This window comes from Oncorhynchus clarkii, chromosome 6 (genome assembly GCF_045791955.1).
Source record: "Oncorhynchus clarkii lewisi isolate Uvic-CL-2024 chromosome 6, UVic_Ocla_1.0, whole genome shotgun sequence".
In the NCBI taxonomy this organism is placed as follows: domain Eukaryota; kingdom Metazoa; phylum Chordata; class Actinopteri; order Salmoniformes; family Salmonidae; genus Oncorhynchus; species Oncorhynchus clarkii.
Window position 1 is genome coordinate 86,259,855 of NC_092152.1, and position 20,382 is coordinate 86,280,236.

At 45.3% G+C, this 20,382-nt stretch overlaps 1 protein-coding gene across 2 annotated transcripts in view; it reads left to right on the plus strand.

Moving 5' to 3' along the window:
• LOC139411748 (ubiquitin carboxyl-terminal hydrolase 8-like) overlaps positions 1-19,433 on the plus strand; it is a 28,932-nt gene extending 9,499 nt beyond the window's left edge. Inside the window, exons 10-20 of one of the 2 annotated variants that reach the window (XM_071158446.1) lie at positions 1,870-2,150; positions 3,868-4,350; positions 9,497-9,592; positions 10,623-10,697; positions 10,937-11,235; positions 11,853-12,074; positions 13,891-14,101; positions 14,436-14,672; positions 15,555-15,697; positions 15,806-15,938; positions 18,670-19,433. In XM_071158446.1, coding sequence (XP_071014547.1) covers positions 1,870-2,150; positions 3,868-4,350; positions 9,497-9,592; positions 10,623-10,697; positions 10,937-11,235; positions 11,853-12,074; positions 13,891-14,101; positions 14,436-14,672; positions 15,555-15,697; positions 15,806-15,938; positions 18,670-18,828 — 2,339 coding nt within the window. In that variant the 3' untranslated portion in view covers positions 18,829-19,433. The remainder of the gene's footprint in view (positions 1-1,869; positions 2,151-3,867; positions 4,351-9,496; positions 9,593-10,622; positions 10,698-10,936; positions 11,236-11,852; positions 12,075-13,890; positions 14,102-14,435; positions 14,673-15,554; positions 15,698-15,805; positions 15,939-18,669) is intronic. The other variant, XM_071158447.1, reaches the window with a different exon arrangement.
• The last annotated feature ends 949 nt before the right edge of the window (positions 19,434-20,382 follow it).

The following is a 20,382-nucleotide window of genomic DNA, read 5'->3' on the forward strand; positions in this document are numbered from 1 at the left end:
AGTCCTATATCGACAACTTGAAAGGCCTCTCAGCAAGGAAGAAGCCACTGCTTCAAAACCGTCATAAAAAAGCCAGACTACGGTTTGCAACTGCACATGGGGGGGCAAAGATTGTACTTTTTGGAGAAATGTCCTCTGGTCTGATGAAACAAAAATAGAACTGTTTGGCCATAATGACCATCGTTATGTTTGGAGGGAAAAGGGGGAGGCTTGCAAGCCGAAGAACACCGACCGTGAAGCACGGGGGTGGCAGCATCATGTTGTGGGGGTGCTTTGAGGGAGGAGGGACTGGTGCACTTCACGAAATAGATGGCATCACGAGGAAGAAAAATGATGTGGATATATTGAAGCAACATCTCCAGACATCAGTCAGGAAGTTAAAGCTTGGTCGCAAATGGGTCTTCCAAATGGACAATGACCCCAAGCATACTTCCAAATTATTGTCAAAATGGCTTAAGGACAACAAATTCAAGGTGTTGGAGTGGCCATCAATCCTATTGAAAATATGTGGGCAGAACTGAAAAATGCGTGTGCGAGCAAGGAGGCCTTCAAACCTGACTCAGTTACACCAGCTCTGTCAGGGGGAATGGGCCAAAATTCACCCAACTTATTGTGGGAAGCTTGTGGAAGGCTACCCGAAACATTTGACCCAAGTTAAACAATTTAAAGGCAATGCTACCAAATACTAATTGAGTGTATGTAAATGTCTGACCCACTGGGAATGTGATGAAAGAAATAAAATCAGAAAGAAATAATTCTCTTCTATTATTCTGACATTTTACATTCTTAAAATAAAGTGGTGATCCTAACTAACCTAAGACAGGGCATTTTTACTAGGATTAAATATCAGGAATTGAGTTTAAATGTATTTGGCTAAGGTGTATGTAAACTTATATTTCTTATTCCATGCCTTTACTTTAGATTTGTGTGTGTGTATAAGGTAGTTGTGGAATTGTTATATATTGCTGCACTGTCAGAACTAGGAGCACAAGCATTTCACTACGCTCTCATTAACATCTGTGTATATATGTATATGACCAATAACATCTGCTAACCATGTGTATGTGACCAATAACATCTGTTAACCATGTGTATGTGACCAATAACATCTGCTAACCATGTGTATGTGACCAATAACATATGCTAACCAATAACATCTACTAACCATGTGTATGTGACCAATAACATCTGCTAACCATGTGTATATGACCAATAACATCTGCTAACCATGTGTATGTGACCAATAACATCTCTTAACCATGTGTATGTGACCAATAACATCTGCTAACCATGTGTATGTGACCAATAACATCTGCTAACCATGTGTATGTGACCAATAACATCTGTTAACCATGTGTATGTGACCAATAACATATGCTAACCAATAACATCTACTAACCATGTGTATGTGACCAATAACATCTGCTAACCATGTGTATATGACCAATAACATCTGCTAAACATGTGTATGTGACCAATAACATCTGTTAACCATGTGTATGTGACCAATAACATATGCTAACCAATAACATCTACTAACCATGTGTATGTGACCAATAACATCTGTTTAACCATGTGTATGTGACCAATAACATCTGCTAACCATGTGTATGTGACCAATAACATCTGCTAACCAATAACATCTACTAACCATGTGTATGTGACCAATAACATCTGTTTAACCATGTGTATGTGACCAATAACATCTACTAGCCATGTGTATGTGACCAATAACATCTGCTAACCATGTGTATGTGACCAATAACATGTGATTTGGTTTAGACCTCTGTTGGATTCAGTTAGACAGCCAAACCATGACTTCAGTAGGAGTTATTGTAGCATTACTTGTTCATGTTTTCTGTTGAGCAGTGAACTTCAGCTACCCGTCACTGGAGGAGCCCAAACCTCCAACCCCTCCTCCCCCCGAGCCGGACCCTGAACCCCAGGCTCCCCCTGCCTCCCTGGGTAGCGTACAGGTGAACGGTGGCCCCCTGGAGGATCTGACCCCCTCCACATGGATGGAGGCTGACGCCACAGACTCACCCCACACAGGGTTCACTCACCCTGGAGTAGACCACAGCAAGAAGGACCCTGGAGCTGGTCCAGGGACCCCCAGCCAGCCTGGAGGGACAGCCAAGCACATCCCACAGGTTACTGCACGAGCTCATTCATTTGTTTGTGTTTATCATTCATTCAATAAATATTTTCCTTTTTAAATATATTAAAAGGATAGTTTGCCCAAATTTTTACCCAAATCACAAGATGACATTGTTTTTTTATTTATTTTACCTTTATTTAACTAGGCAAGTCAGTTAAGAACAAATTCTTATTTTCAATGACGACCTAATTCAGGGGCAAAACGACAGATTTGTGCCTTGTCAACTCGGGGATTTTGAACTTGCAACCTTTCTGTTACTAAGTCCAACGCTCTAACCACTAGGCTACCCTGCCGCCCCATTACCCTGTAAGCAGTCTACGGACAAGGTTATGACAGCAGTCTACGGACAAGGTTATGACAGCAGTCTACGGACAAGGTTATGACAGCAGTCTACGGACAAGGTTATGACAGCAGTCTATGGACAAGGTTATGACAGCAGTCTACGGACAAGGTTATGACAGCAGTCTACGGACAAGGTTATGACAGCAGTCTACGGACAAGGTTATGACAGCAGTCTACGGACAAGGTTATGACAGCAGTCTACGGACAAGGTTATGACAGCAGTCTACGGACAAGGTTATGACAGCAGTCTACGGACAAGGTTATGACAGCAGTCTACGGACAAGGTTATGACAGCAGTCTACGGACAAGGTTATGACAGCAGTCTACGGACAAGGTTATGACAGCAGTCTACGGACAAGGTTATGACAGCAGTCTACGGACAAGGTTATGACAGCAGTCTACGGACAAGGTTATGACAGCAGTCTACGGACAAGGTTATGACAGCAGTCTACGGACAAGGTTATGACAGCAGTCTACGGACAAGGTTATGACAGCAGTCTACGGACAAGGTTATGACAGCAGTCTACGGACAAGGTTATGACAGCAGTCTACGGACAAGGTTATGACAGCAGTCTACGGACAAGGTTATGACAGCAGTCTACGGACAAGGTTATGACAGCAGTCTACGGACAAGGTTATGACAGCAGTCTACGGACAAGGTTATGACAGCAGTCTACGGACAAGGTTATGACAGCAGTCTACGGACAAGGTTATGACAGCAGTCTACGGACAAGGTTATGACAGCAGTCCACAATTTTGGTTTGGTTTCAAGTCATGGTGTTCTTTTATTTGAAATGTTTCACACATCATGTCCAAGTCCTCTATAAGTAACTTTGATGAGCTACACAATCCATTTGAGATACTTTAGGTTGATTTGGACCTGGCGTGTGGGAAAATGGTCATGTATTAGGTACCATGGCCATGCATTGGATTTGTGACACAAGTCCTAAAACCAAATAGCGTTTTGAAAACAGGGAAAACTAAACTAAATCATGGATCGCTCTCATACATTGAGACGGCGTACAGGGTAAAGGAAACCAATTGTCATTTGGGTCAACGATCCCTTCAAATATATTTCAAGAGAACGTCACAATGAGATGAGAGCTTTTTCCTAGTTCTCAATAGTCCAGAAAGACTGTGTTAATGTCACCACCTAACCTGCCCAGGAACTGCGGTTGAAAATTAGCCGGCCGGCTAAAAAACGTCACTTTTACAGAAACGTTGATTTAATGTGCACTGTCCCTGTAAAAAAAAATACACTCAAAACTTAAATTTCTGCTTTTTATTGTTCTTCAAATGTCTAATTAAAAGCTTAATCCTCCCTGTTTGTTACCCCCCCCCCCCCCTGCCGTTCCTCGCTCCCCCAGATCGACCGTACCAAGAAGCCATCAGTCAGAGTCTCAGACGGGTCTAAAACCCCCCTGGATGCCCTCCCCAGGGACCTGCCCCCCTCCTCCCAGAATGGCCCGTCTGTACCCCAACCCAACCGCTCGGTCAAACCGGCCTTTGACCCGGCGGTGCCGCTGACGGACGAGGAACGAGGTCAGATCCACACAGAGACGGCTGCTCTGATGGAGAAGGCCCGGAGAGAGCAGGAACAACGCAAACAGGAACGCCGCACCGAGGAGGAGTGGAGAGAGAGGGAACGCCGGGAGAAGGAAAATGAGGAGATGGAGAGGAGGAAAGAGGAAGAGAACAGGACTCAGGAGAGGAAGAGGTTGGAGAGACACAAGGCAGAGGAGGAGAAGGAGAACGGGGTTAGGGAAGAGCGAGAGAAGAGGGAGGATACGCTGACCAACGGTGATTCTCTGGACTCGCCGGCTCCCAACCGTATCGTCACTGAGATTAAGGTCAGTGTCTCTGTCTATCTGTGGCTGCATTCACTCATGTCATTTAAAGCTTTGGTTTGGTGCACGCATGGGAGGAGGGAGTTTCCACCATCTTCCTCACACCAGTCCTTTTAAAACTGTGTGTCCTCCGATGGGACAAGGACAGACCCTCCCCTAACCCAGACGACGCTGGGCCAGTTGTTCTCCCGGTCGAGGCCGGCTGCGACTGAGCCTGGATTCGAACCCAGAATCTCGAGTGGCACAGCTAGCCACTGCGCCACTCCGGAGGCCAGTGTCTGTCAATGTTATATATACCCTGTTATACCCTGACTATAATGCTCGCATCTCAAAATAAATGTAGAAATCTATGTTATTAAATTATTGCACCCACATTGCTCGCGCGCGTCAACGAGCGTCTCCGTTGCCAAGGGCTAAAATAGAAGTTAGTTCTATTTGTGACGCAGATCATGCTGCAAGTCCTGCCTCTCCCGTCTCCTCATTGGTTTATAGAAGCAGGTACCCACGTGCCATCTTCTCATTGGTTATACCCACGTGGGTGATTGAAAGACGCTGTATTGCCAGTTGTTGTGGTAATACTATGAAAGTTTAGATGCCAATTACCATATAAGTTCAAAGATGAAAAAGCCTGGAAGGAGGAGAGATGACTAGAAACAATTCGGTTGACCGTTTTATGTGTGGATTAATTGTCGGAGTAGAGGACCTTGTGCATTTCAGGTAAAATAACAGCTCAATGTTTATATCCCAGGACAAATTAACTAGCAACAGCAAGCTAGCTAAATAGGACAAATTAGCGAGCAAGTGCAAGCTTGCTAGCTAAATAGGACAAATTAGCTAACTAGCTAAATAGGACAAATTAGCTAACTAGCTAAATAGGACAAATTAGCTAACTAGCTAAATTGCCATAAATGTTTAATACTTTTCGACCTGTCCCCAAATTAATGTAATTGTTTCAGAGTTTGTTTTGATATTTTTACCTGCGTGTCGTGATCGTGTTTGGTGTAGGGGGACAAAATAAATGTATGCACGATGGTGCACACCGGTTTGGCTTCCGTGTGTCACCTTTATTTATACAGGTACGTCAATTAAGAACAGATTCTTATTTACAATGATGACCTGTCAAACACATCAATGCACAACAATGACTCTGTACACATCTATATTCACATCAATTACACGACACACCCTCTGGCTTCTGCTACCCAAATATTGTAACCCAACTAAACTCAGCAAAAAAAATAAACGTCCTCTCACTGTCAACTGCGTTTTATTTTCAGCAAACTTAACCTGTGTAAATATTTGTATAAACATAACAAGATTCAACAACTGAGACATAAACTGAACAAGTCCCACAGACATGTGACTAACAGAAATGGAAAATTGTGTCCCTGAACAAAGGGGGAGGGGGGGGGGGGGGCAAAATCAAAAGTAACAGTCTCTGGAGTAGTGTGGCCACCAGCTGCATTAAGTACTGCAGTGCATCTCCTCCTCATGGACTGCACCAGATTTGCCAGTTCTTGCTGTGAGATGTTACCCCACTCTTCCACCAAGGGACGTGAAAGTTCCCGGACATTTCTGGGGGGAAAGGCCCTAGCCCTCACCCTCCGATCCAACAGGTCCCAGACATTTCTGGGGGGAATGGCCCTAGCCCTCACCCTCCGATCCAACAGGTCCCAGACATTTCTGGGGGGAAAGGCCCTAGCCCTCACCCTCCGATCCAACAGGTCCCAGACATTTCTGGGGGGAAAGGCCCTAGCCCTCACCCTCCGATCCAACAGGTCCCAGACATTTCTGTGGGGAATGGCCCTAGCCCTCACCCTCCGATCCAACAGGTCCCAGACGTGCTCAATGGTATTGAGATCCGGGCTCTTCGCTGGCCATGGCAGAACACTGACATTCCTGTCTTGCAGGAAATCACGCACGGAACGAGCAGTATGGCTGGTGGCATTGTCACGCTGGAGGGTCATGTCAGGATGAGCCTGCAGGAAGGGTACCACATGAGGGAGGAGTATGTCTTCCCTGTAACGCACAGCGTTGAGATTGCCTGAAATGACGACAAGCTCAGTCCGATGATGCTGTGACACACCACCCCAGACCATGACGGACCCTCCACCTCCAAATCGATCCCGCTCCAGAGTACATCAATCCTGCTCCAGAGTACAGGCCTCGGTGTAACTCTCATTCCTTCCATGATAAATGCGAATCCGCTCACCCCTGGTGAGACAGAATCACAACTCGTCAGTGGAGAGCACTTTTTGCCAGTCCTGTCTGGTCCAGCGACGGTGGGTTTGTGCCCACATAGGCGACGTTGTTGCCGGTGATGTCTGGTGGGGACCTGCCTTACAACAGGCCTACAAGCCCTCAGTCCAGCCTCTCTCAGCCTATTGCGGATAGTCTGAGCACTGATGGAGGGATTGTGCATTCTTGGTGTAACTCGGGCAGTTGTTGTTGCCATCCTGTACCTGTCGTGCAGGTGTTGTTACACGTGGTCTGCCACTGCGAGGAGGATCAGCTGTCCGTCCTGTCTCTCTGTAGCGCTGTCTTAGCCGTCTCACAGTACAGACATTGCAATTTATTGCCCTGGCCACATCTGCAGTCCTCATGCCTCCTTGCAGCATGCCTAAGGCACGTTCACGCAGATGAGCAGGGACCCTGGGCATCTTTCTTTTGGTGTTTTTCAGAGTCAGTAGAAAGGCCACTTTAGTGTCCTAAGTTTTCATAACTGTGACCTTAATTGCCTACCGTCTGTAAGCTGTTAGTGTCTTAATGACCATTCCACAGGTGCATGTTCATTAATTGTTTATGGTTCATTGAACAAGAAATACAGTGTAGATATTGGCCAGCATCCTGGAGTCACCTTGTCACTGTTGACATTGAGACTGGTGTTTTGCGGGTACTGTTTAATGAAGCTGCCAGTTGAGGACTTGTGAGGCGTCGGTTTCTCAAACTAGACACTCTAATGTTCTCTTGCTCTGTTGTGCACCGGGGCCTCCCACTCCTCTTTCTATTCTGGTTAGAGACAGTTTCCGCTGTTCTGTGAAGGGAGTAGTACACAGTGTTGTACAAGATCTTCAGTTTCTTGGCAATTTCTCGCATGGAATAGCCTTCGTTTCTCAGAACAAGAATAGACTGATGAGTTTCAGAAGAAAGTGCTTTGTTTCTGGCCATTTTGAGCCTGTAATGGAACCCACAAATGCTGATGCTCCAGATACTCAACTAGTCTAAAGAAGACCATTTTTATTGCTTCTTTAATCAGGACAACAGTTATGCTAATATAATTGCAAAGGGGTTTTCTAATGATCAATTAGCCTTTTAAAATGATAAACTTGGATTAGCTAACACAACGTGCCATTGGAGCACAGTAGTGATGGTTGCTGATAATGGGCCTCTGTACACCTATGTAGATATTCCATAAAAAAAATCAGCCGTTTCCAGCTACAATAGTCATTTACAACATTAACAATGTCTTCGCTGTATTTCTGATCAATTTCATGTTATTTTATTCTTTCAAAAAGGACATTTCTAAGTGACTCCACAAACTTTTGAACAGTTGAAGTGGGAAGTTTACATACACTTAGGTTGGAGTCATTTAAAACTAGTTTTTCAACCCCTCCACACATGTCTTGTTAATAACAAACTATAGTTTTGGCAAGTTGGTTAGGACATGTACTTTGTGCAGGACACAAGTCATTTTTCCAACTCCACCAACTTTAAGGACTTTTGGAGATCATTCCACATGAGCTGTGCCAAAAGCAGATTGACCTAACTCGGTGGAGATTGATCTCCAGGGTTAGCTATCCCCGAGTCCAGGTCTGGTAACTTGTACGTCTGAAGGTTACCAATGAGGTCAATTATGGCGGACGTTTATGCTAGAGGGCTTTCTAACCAAAAGGAGCGCAATGGCATCAAACTACGAGACTTCAAGGAGGGCCAGCCTACTTTCTCCGTCTGTCTGTGGCGGTGAGTCTCTGTTTCTGTGATGCTGAAAGAGATACTAAGCATCTAACCGTTTCTCCCAGTCTCTACTGTACCTTTCCAGCCCAACACCAGTAAGCCCATCCCATAGCCAACCCATCTCTTAATAGAAACCCCATCCATCCATCTCACCCGTCTGATAGTATCCATTAGCCACCCGTTAGTAAGTAGTCTGTCCCCAATGACCAGCGGAAATCTGATAAGCCCATCCCATGTGTAACCCATATCCTACTACAGTGGTTCTCAAACTTCTCCTCAGGGACCCCCAGCCGGTCCAAACCTCTCCTCGTGGACCCCCAGCCGGTCCAAACCTCTCCTCGGGGACCCCCAGCCGGTCCAAACCTCTCCTCGGGGACCCCCAGCCGGTCCAAACATCTCCTCGGGGACCCCCAGCCGGTCCAAACCTCTCCTCGGGGACCCCCAGCCGGTCCAAACCTCTCCTCGGGGACCCCCAGCCGGTCCAAACCTCTCCTCGGGGACCCCCAGCCGGTCCAAACCTCTCCTCGGGGACCCCCAGCCGGTCCATGTATTTGATCTATTCCAGAACTGGCACACCTGATTCAACTTGTCAAGTAACGATCAATCATCAGGCCCTTGACCTGGCGAATCAATTATCAGGCCCTTGACTAGGTGAATCAATCATCAGGCCCTTGACCTGGTGAATCAATCATCAGGCCCTTGACTAGGTGAATCAATCATCAGGCCCTTGACCTGGTGAATCAATCATCAGGCCCTTGACCTGGTGAATCAATCATCAGGCCCTTGACTAGGTGAATCAATCATCAGGCCCTTGACTAGGTGAATCAATCATCAGGCCCTTGTCTAGGTGAATCAATCATCAGGCCCTTGACCTGGTGAATCATTCATCAGGCCCTAGACCTGGCGAATCAATCATCAGTCCCTTGACCTGGTGAATCAATCATCAGTCCCTTGACCTGGTGACTCAATCATCAGGCCCTTGACTAGGCGAATCAATCATCAGGCCCTTGACCTGGCGAATCAGGTGAGATAGTTTAGGGTTACATTTGTGAAACACCTTGGGGGGTTCCTGAGGAGAGATTTGGAGAACCACTGTCCTAATATACAGCCCATCAATCTCACTGATACCCATAAAGCTAATCTGTACAGTGAAATGATGTGAGCTGCGTTGTGCTGTGTCCCTCCCAAACCCCAGGCTCCCTCCCCCCTGAAGCTTAGTGGTGATGTAAAGAGGAGTCGTCAGCCTGGGAGGTTACAGCATAGAACAGTTGATGACTATGTCATACCCAAGGTATATAATCACCACTCTGAACCACCACCTCGTTATGGCATGTTGTTGTTTTAGAAAAAGCTTCAGTATTTATTTCTGAGTTTGTTTCTGCATCCAGGGTGCATGGTCTCGACCGCTGTTGGAAATGGCGGGACGCAAATGGCGCTATGGGGACGTTTGATCCCCAAGTTTGTGATTTTTATTTTCTTTATTTGTTCTACCATCGCCTGCCGGGAACGTTCTAGTGAAGCAACAGGAGAACCCTGCATTTAAATACTACCGATAGCTGTCCCCCTTTTGACTGGGCATTTAAATACTACCGATAGCTATCCCCCTTTTGACTGGGCATTTAAATACTACCGATAGCTATCCCCCTTTTGACTGGGCATTTAAATACTACCGATAGCTATCCCCCTTTTGACTGGGCATTTAAATACTACCGATAGCTGTCCCCCTTTTGACTGGGCATTTAAATACTACCGATAGCTATCCCCCTTTTGACTGGGCATTTAAATACTACCGATAGCTATCCCCCTTTTGACTGGGCATTTAAATACTACCGATAGCTATCCCCCTTTGACTGGGCATTTAAATACTACCGATAGCTATCCCCCTTTGTCCCTGCATTTAAATACTACAGATAGCTATCCCCCTTTGACTGGGCATTTAAATACTACCGATAGCTATCCCCCTTTTGACTGGGCATTTAAATACTACCGATAGCTGTCCCCCTTTTGACTGGGCATTTAAATACTACAGATAGCTATCCCCCTTTGACTGGGCATTTAAATACTACCGATAGCTATCCCCCTTTTGACTGGGCATTTAAATACTACCGATAGCTGTCCCCCTTTTGACTGGGCATTTAAATACTACAGATAGCTATCCCCCTTTTGACTGGGCATTTAAATACTACCGATAGCTGTACCCCTTTTGACTGGGCAGATTTCTCCTTACATTGGCTGCGCTCTATACACTGTGTGTAACGTGTGTGTAACGTGTGTGTAACGTGTGTGTGTAACGTGTGTGTAATGTGTGTGTTGTCCCACAGCGGGAGCTCCTAACTAGAGCCAGAAGTGAAGAGATGGGGAGGAGTGTACCAGGCCTGCCTGTTGGCTGGATGAAGGTAAAAACAAACACTAAACTGACATATCAAACTATTTCACTTTTTAGTTTCTTGATGTTTAAGAGTAGCCAGCAAGGGGGGAAAGCATTGAAGTGTACATATTCTATCAGTGTAATGGTTAACTACATTGCATGCAAATACGATGGAGAATGTTTTCACACACAACCATTAGTTGTGAGAAAAATAAAATGGAGAACGAAAGAAACTCTCCCCTCTCCTCTCTCTCCTCTCTACACCAGTTCTTGGATACGGTAACCGGTACCTACCGTTACTACCATTCCCCAACCAACCGGGTGCACCGCTATCCCCCTGAGGTCAGCGTGCCCCAGACGCCCCCCTCCACCCCTCCTACGGCCAAACAGAAGCAGCCTCGCCCCGCTGAGCCAGACCAGACCATGGACCGTGACCAGGAGCAGTCCAAACTGAAACGTTCCTATTCTTCTCCAGACATCAGCCAGGACCTGAGGGAGGAGGGGCTAAAGAAGGTTACCGCCCCTATAACTGCAGCCACGCGCCCAACCTTTAACAGGGAGACCAAGTAGGTGACATCATCGTCACATGGATATGGGCCTGGTCAATATATACGTTTCACTCACTCAGATTAAGCCTACTACTGAACTAAAAAGCAATTTTTCAATGACAAATATGTTTTTAAATCCTGGGGTGTATTCATTAGTTGGATTCCGGGGGCAAAGCGTTTTGTCTGTTATAAAACGTTTTTTCCAACGGAAACCGTTTACCGTTTTACTCTAGGAACCAAACGGAAGCCAACAGAGAAAACAGAACGAAACGGGGAGAGGGACCTAGCTGAATTTGTCCAATCGAAACAGTTTCCGTTACAAAATGTTTTGCAGCAGACACCGAATCCGACTAATGAATACACCCCTGGACTACACTTAATCTGAGTCTGGGGTTAAAATCAAGCCTGGGACTAAATTGCATTTAAATGTTTCTAGATCATTTGGATTCATGGATATTATTATTTTTTTTAAATACTATTGGATTATGACAAAACTTGATTTTAAAAGGTTTGAGTCTCCAGAAGTATTTAATCCACATTTCTGGATGAAAGTTGACGACGTCACAGAATCAGTTTTGTAACGTAGTTTATTTGACGGTGCTGTTTGTAACTCGCCACTGCCGTCCGTCCCCCAGACCGTCCACTGCTAGCGTCTACACCAAGGTGGAGATCGCCCGTCCGTCTGCGGCTAAGATCCGTAACCTGAACCCTGTGTTCGGCGGTCTGGGCGCCTCGCTCACCGGCCTGCGGAACCTCGGGAACACCTGCTACATGAACTCCATCCTGCAGTGTCTCTGCAACACCCCGGCCATGGTCGACTACTTCAACAAGAACCTCTATCAGGAGGATATCAACAGGTCAGTCATGTAGTGGTGATGATAATGTAGTAATGATAATGTAGTAATGATAATGTAGTGGTTTATAATGTAACACCCCGGCCATGGTCGACTACTTCAACAAGAACCTCTATCAGGAGGATATCAACAGGTCAGTCATGTAGCGGTAATGATAATGTAGTAATGATAATGTAGTGGTTTATAATGTAACACCCCGGCCATGGTCGACTACTTCAACAAGAATCTCTATCAGGAGGATATCAACAGGTCAGTCATGTAGTGGTGATGATAATGTAGTAATGATAATGTAGTGGTTTATAATGTAACACCCCGGCCATGGTCGACTACTTCAACAAGAACCTCTATCAGGAGGATATCAACAGGTCAGTCATGTAGTGGTGATGATAATGTAGTAATGATAATGTAGTAATGATAATGTAGTGGTTTATAATGTAACACCCCGGCCATGGTCGACTACTTCAACAAGAACCTCTATCAGGAGGATATCAACAGGTCAGTCATGTAGTGGTGATGATAATGTAGTAATGATAATGTAGTGGTTTATAATGTAACACCCCGGCCATGGTCGACTACTTCAACAAGAACCTCTATCAGGAGGATATCAACAGGTCAGTCATGTAGTGGTGATGATAATGTAGTAATGATAATGTAGTGGTTTATAATGTAACACCCCGGCCATGGTCGACTACTTCAACAAGAACCTCTATCAGGAGAATATCAACAGGTCAGTCATGTAGTGGTGATGATAATGTAGTAATGATAATGTAACACCCCGGCCATGGTCGACTACTTCAACAAGAATCTCTATCAGGAGGATATCAACAGGTCAGTCATGTAGTGGTAATGATAATGTAGTAATGATAATGTAACACCCCGGCCATGGTCGACTACTTCAACAAGAACCTCTATCGGGAGGATATCAACAGGTCAGTCATGTAGTGGTGATGATAATGTAGTAATGATAATGTAGTGGTTTATAATGTAACACCCCGGCCATGGTCGACTACTTCAACAAGAACCTCTATCAGGAGGATATCAACAGGTCAGTCATGTAGTGGTGATGATAATGTAGTAATGATAATGTAGTGGTTTATAATGTAACACCCCGGCCATGGTCGACTACTTCAACAAGAACCTCTATCAGGAGGATATCAACAGGTCAGTCATGTAGTGGTGATGATAATGTAGTAATGATAATGTAGTAATGATAATGTAGTGGTTTATAATGTAACACCCCGGCCATGGTCGACTACTTCAACAAGAACCTCTATCAGGAGGATATCAACAGGTCAGTCATGTAGTGGTGATGATAATGTAGTAATGATAATGTAACACCCCGGCCATGGTCGACTACTTCAACAAGAACCTCTATCAGGAGGATATCAACAGGTCAGTCATGTAGTGGTAATGATAATGTAGTAATAACACTTCAACAAGAATTACTACCAAGATAAGAGAATCACACATATGCAGCTAACTCTCTCTCTCTCTCTGTCTCTCTCTCTCTCTCTCTCTCTCTCTCTCTCTCTCTCCCTCCTTCTGTCTTTCTTTCTCTCGCTGTCTGTCTCCCTTCCTCCCTCTGTCTCTCTGTCTCTCTGTCTCTCGGTCTCACTCTCTGTCTCACTATCTCTGTCTCCCTTCCTCCCTCCGTCTCTCTCTCCCTTCCTCCCCCTGTCTCTGTCTCTCTCCTTCCCTCTGTCTCTCTCCTTCCCTCTGTCTCTCTCCTTCCCTCTGTCTCTCTCCTTCCCTCTGTCTCTTCCTCCCTCTCTATGTCTGTCTCTGTGTCTCTCTCTTTCTCCCCCCCCCCTCCTGACAGGGCAAATATCCTGGGTCACCGAGGCGAGGTGGCAGAGGAGTTTGGTGTGATCATGAAGGCTCTGTGGTCAGGCCTGTATAAGTGTATCAGCCCCCGCGACTTTAAGGTCACTATAGGGAAGATCAATGAATCCTTCTCTGGCCAGGAACAACAGGACTCCCAGGAGCTGCTGCTCTTCCTTATGGACGGACTCCACGAGGACCTCAACAAGGTAGGGAGACCGGAGAGCGAACAGGAGAAAAGTCATTAACAAGGAAAATAGTGTGAACATTACCTAGAGTTGTATTGAGGAGATGGTGTGAGGAGAGGAGATGGTGTGGGGAGAGAGGAGATGGTGTGGGGAGAGAGGAGAGGATATGGTGTGGGGATGGTGTCTGTCCATGTTGTATTGACCTGTCTCTCTGTCTCTGTCCATGTTGTAATGACCTGTCCTCTGTCTCTGTCCATGTTGTAATGACCTGTCCTCTGTCTCTGTCCATGTTGTATTGACCTGTCCTCTGTCTCTGTCCATGTTGTAATGACCTGTCCTCTGTCTCTCTCTGAAGGCTGCTAACCGTAAGGGTTACATAGAGGAGGAGAATGACGATCTGGACGACCAGCGGGCTGCTAACCAGGCCTGGACCAAACACAAGCTGCTCAACGAGTCTGTCATCGTAGCGCTGTTCCAGGGTCAGTTTAAGAGCACAGTTCAGTGTCTCACCTGCCACAGGAAGTCCCGCACCTTCGAGACCTTTATGTACCTGACCCTGCCGCTGGCCTCCACCAACAAGTGTTCCCTGCAGGTAAGACAACATGTGTGAGTATACACATACGGCTCTTCCAAACCCTTTTTCTGATATTTTAAGTAGAAATTGGTCAGAAATATAGCATTTTAAAAGCCTGTTATATTAAATTAAGGGGCCCATATGGAAAATTCAATAAATAAATATATATATTTTTTTTAATTTAAAGTTTTATTAAGTTTTCTTGTTTTTCAACCATGACCTAATGTCTTGATGTGTTTGAATCGTAATACAATGTGTAACCAACCTGTACCCTCTCCTCTGTTAGGCTGGTCTACAGTCTACAGTCTACTGTCTAGTCTACTGTCTACAGTCTACTGTCCTACTGTGTTCCAGGACTGTCTGAAGCCGTCTAATCTAACCATGTTCTACTGTCCTGAAGCTGTCTAATCTAACCATGTCCTACTGTCCTGATGTGTTTGAATCGTAATACAATGTGTAACCAACCTGTACCCTCTCCTCTGTTAGGCTGGTCTACAGTCTACTGTCTACAGTCTACTGTCCTACTGTGTTCCAGGACTGTCTGAAGCTGTCTAATCTAACCATGTCCTACTGTTTGTTCCAGGACTGTCCTGAAGCTGTCTAATCTAACCATGTCTTACTGTCCTGAAGCTGTCTAATCTAACCATGTTTTACTGTCTGAAGCTGTCTAATCTAAACATGTCCTACTGTCCTGAAGTTGTCTAATCTCACCATGTCCTACTGTCTGAAGCTGTCTAATCTAACCATGTCCTACTGTCCTGAAGCTGTCTAATCTAACCATGTTTTACTGTCTGAAGCTGTCTAATCTAACCATGTCCTACTGTCCTGAAGCTGTCTAATCTAACCATGTCTTACTGTCTGAAGCTGTCTAATCTAACCATGTCTTACTGTCTGTTCCAGGACTGTCTGAAGCTGTTTTCTAAGGAGGAGAAGATGACCGACCAGAACAAGGTGTTCTGTCGACACTGTAAAGCTCTCAGAGACTCCGTCAAGAAACTGGAGATCTGGAAGGTCCCGCCCATCATACTGGTTCACCTTAAACGGTACCTACTGACGACACCCGTGTGCATTTGAAATGACACATGATGACCAAGACACACACACACACCGATAACAACGTGTATTAACCCCAGTACTGCCGTCTGTTGTAGGTTCTCGTACGAGGGACGTTGGAAACAGAAGCTGCAGACGACAGTAGACTTCCCTCTGGAGAACCTAGACCTCAGTCAGTATGTCATCGGACCCAGACTCGGCCTCAAGAGATACAACCTGTTTGGAGTGTCTGTGAGTACTGTTAGCACCCGCCTGGAGACCCCGCGGGTCAAATACTTTACTGTGCCGTCTTCTGGTCCCGTGCGGCTCAGTTGGTAGAGCATGGGGTCTTTTCAACGACAGGGGGTTCCATTCCCCCAGTGGCCACTCATACCAAAATGTATGCCCCCCCCCCATCAACTACTGTCGCTTTGGATAAAAGCCTTTTGGGTAAATTACATGCGCTATATATACTGAAGTACGTGAACACCCCTTCATTGGTGGATTGTGCTATTTCAGCCACACTCATTGATGACGGGTGTATAAAATCGGGTACACAGCCACGCAATCTCCACAGACAAACATTGGCGGTAGACTGGCCATCCTGAAGAGGTCAGTGACTTTCAACGTGGCACCGTCATAGGATGCCAACTTTCCAACAAGTCAGTTCGTCAAATCTCTGCCCTAATAGAGCTGTCCCGGTCCAACTGTAAGTGCTGTTATTGTGAAGTGGAAACGTCTAGGAGAAACAACGGCTCAGCTGTGAAGTGGTAGGCCACAAGCTCACAGAATGGGACCACCAAGTGCTGAAGCGAGTAAAAATCATCTGTTCTCGGTTGCAACACTCACTACCAAGTTCCAAACTGCCTCTGGAAGCAACGTCAGCACAATAACTGTTCGTCAGGAGCTTCATGAAATGTGTTTCCATGGCCGAGCAGCTGCACACAAGTCTAAGATCACCATGCGCAATGCCAAGCGTCGTCTGGAGGGGTGTAAAAGCTCGCCGCCAATGGACTCTGGAGCAGTGGAAATGCATTCTCTGGGGTGATGACTCACGCTTCACCATCTGGCAGTCCGACGGTCGAATCTGGGTTTGGTGGATGCCAGGGGAACCCTACCTGCCCGAATGCATGGTGCCAACTGTAAAGTTTGGTGTAGGAGAAATAATGGTCTGGGGCTGTTTTTCATGGTTCAGGCCCCTTAGTTCCAGTGAAGGGAAATCTTAACGCTACAGCATACAATTACTTTCTAGACTAGAGACTGTGCTTCCAACTTTGTGGCAACAGTTTGGGGAAGGCCCTTTCCTGTTTCAGCATGACAATGCCCCCTTGCACAAAGTGAGGATCATACAGAAATGTTTTGTCAAGATCTGTGTGGAAGTACTTGACTGGCCTGCACAGAGCCCTAACCTCAACCTCATCAAACACCTTTGGGATGAATTGGAACGCCTACTGCGAGCCAGGCCTAATCTCCCAACAGTGCACGACCTCACTAATGCTATCGAGGTTGAATGGAAGCAAGTCCCCCGCAGGAATGTTCCAACATCTAGTGGAAAGTCTTCCCGGAAGAGTGTCTGCTGTTATAGCAGCAAAAGGGGGGACCAACTCCATATTAACCCCTATGATTTTGTAATGAGATGTTTGAAGAGCAGATGTCCACATACTTTTGATCACGTCGTGTATATTAATGACCCATAATTCATCAGTGCTTGACTTATTACAATGGATCCAATGGAAAAAGTCCCCAAACTCCAAATTTTGAAAGGATGTACTTCACCAGGTCTGAAGGAGTTGTACTTCACCAGGTCTGAAGGAGTTGTACTTCACCAGGTCTGAAGGAGTTGTACTTCACCAGGTCTGAAGGAGTTGTACTTCACCAGGTCTGAAGGAGTTGTACTTCACCAGGTCTGAAGGAGTTGTACTTCACCAGGTCTGAAGGAGTTGTACTTCACCAGGTCTGAAGGAGTTGTACTTCACCAGGTCTGAAGGAGTTATCAGATTTATTATCTCAATGTTTTGTGATATCTGTTTTGTATGTATTTGTGTATGTCTGTGTATATACAGTACCAGTCAAAAGTTTGGACACACCTACTCATTCAAGGGTTTTTCTTTATTTTTAGAATAATAGTGAAGACATCAAAACTATGAAATAACACATATGGAATCATGTAGTAACCAAAAAAAGTGTTAAACAAATCAAAATACATTTGAGATTCTTCAAAGTAGCCACCCTTTACCTTGATGACAGTTTTGCACACTCTTTACATTCTCTCAACCAGCTTCATAAGGAATGATTTTCCAACAGTCTTGAAGGAGTTCCCACATATGCTGAGCAGTTGTTGGCTGCTTTTCCTTCACTCTGCGATCCAACTCATCCCAAACCATCTCAATTGGGTTGAGGTCAGGTGATTGTGGAGGCCAGGTCATCTGATGCAGCACCATCACTCTCCTTCTTGGTCAAATGCATTAAGAAGGAAAGAAATTCCACAAATTAACTTTTAACAAGGCACACCTGTTAATTGAAATGCATTCCAGGTGACTACCTCATGAAGCTGGTTGAGAGAATGCTAAGACTGTGCAAAGCTGTTATCAAGGCAAAGGGTGGCTACTTTGAAGAATATCAAATAGAAAATATATTGTGGTTTGTTTAACACTTCTTTGGTTACTACATGAATCCATATGTGTTATTTCATAGTTTTGATGTCTTCACTATTATTCTACAATGTAGCACATAGTAAAATCAAATCAAATCAAATGTATTTATATAGCCCTTCGTACATCAGCTGATATCTCAAAGTGCTGTACAGAAACCCAGCCTAAAACCCCAAACAGCAAGCAATGCAGGTGTAGAAGCATGGTGGTAAACATAAATAAAAACCCTTGACTCAGGAGGTGTGTCCAAACTTGACTGTGTGTGTGTGTGTGTGTGCGTGTGTGTGTGTAAACAGGACGTTATAACCCTGTGTCCTTCCCCTCTGTAACAGAACCATTATGGCGGTCTGGATGGGGGTCACTACACAGCCTACTGTAAGAATGCCATGAAACAGCGCTGGTACAAGTTTGACGACCACGAGGTCTCCGAAATCTCCACCTCCACCGTCAAGTCCTCCGCAGCGTACATCTTCTTCTTCTCCTCCCTGTGAGGGCAGAGCTGCAACACTGCTAGGAGCTATGAGGCTACATAAAGGCTACATAAAGGCTAGCTAACATGCAAGCTGCTTTGACTCAGCTTCCTCTGCTGGTGGGAGAAAGGAACTGAACTGGCAATGTTTTTGTTAACTGAACTCAACTGCCAGGGGCCATACTTGTGAACTTTTGCTTAGAGCATGGTTTAAACCATTAGTCTAAAATGGCTGCTAGCTGTTTCTCTCAGGCCAACCTGGCCAAATTAGCCACAACGCTAATTAGCCACCACGCTGAGGAAGGCCAGCTAAGTAGATGATTATATCCGAATAAACAAATCAACCTATCAGATAACTTAGAGCCACCATCCAATCACATTTGTTCATTAGGTAAATTTGCTTCCAACTGATTGGTTTAATTTGTTACCCATGATCTAAGTGGAGTTTCCCCAATATATTGCTTTGCATGATGCTTCCTTGACTAGGCAAGTGGCATCATAAAAAAATGACGTTTTTCCCATATATGATGAAGTTCTGTGTTGTTTCTTATCCATTTAACACACATCCATGTACTTTCCAAATTACAAACGTAGGAGGATTATATTATAACATGTTTGTTATTCATACATTGTCAAAGTGATTTATTTTTAAGGAGGAAAATCATGGTCTAAGCAGAAGTTCACAAGTATGGCCATGCAAGGTTTGGTGGTTTTGGATAACTGAACTGGCTAGGTTTGGGGGTTTTGGATAACTGAACTGGCTAGGTTTGGTGGTTTTGGTAGACTGAACTGACAGGTTGAAATGTGGATGTGTGGAAAGACAGGGAGGGACACATTGTAGCGTGTGGTGGAAGGGTGGGTTAGTGACTGGGTGTGTGGAAAGACAGGGACACACTGTAGCGTGTGGTGGAAGGGTGGGTTAGTGACTGGGTGTGTGCAGGAAAGGGAGAGACGCAGGCACTCCGATGCTTCAACTCATAGAGGACTCAACAGCTGTTAAAACACAACGTCTATTCATATTAAACCAGAGAGCAGGGAGAGGATACCCTGTTCTAATCACCTCAGCTTAAAACCCTGTTCTTAACACAGCAACGTTGTAATTCTGCTAGTTCTGGGTTTCAGTTGAGTCTGTGTGGCGTGGACAGACTTTTGTTAGTATACACAGACCTTATACACAGACCTTACACACAGACCTTATTTAAGCTTCCATGTACTGTGAATCTTCTAGTGAAGAGTACAGGGACGTTTAGTTAGGGAGACTGACGTATAGGGACGTTTAGTTAGGGAGACTGACGTATAGGGACGTTTAGTTAGGGAGACTGACGTTTAGTTAAGGAGACTGACGTTTAGTTAGGAAGACTGATGTATAGGGACGTTTAGTTAGGGAGACTGACGTATAGGGACGTTTAGTTAGGGAGACTGACGTATAGGGACGTTTAGTTAGGGAGACTGACGTACAGGGACGTTTAGTTAGGAAGACTGACGTATAGGGACGTTTAGTTAGGGAGACTGACGTACAGGGACGTTTAGTTAGGGAGACTGACGTTTAGTTAGGAAGACTGACGTTTAGTTAGGG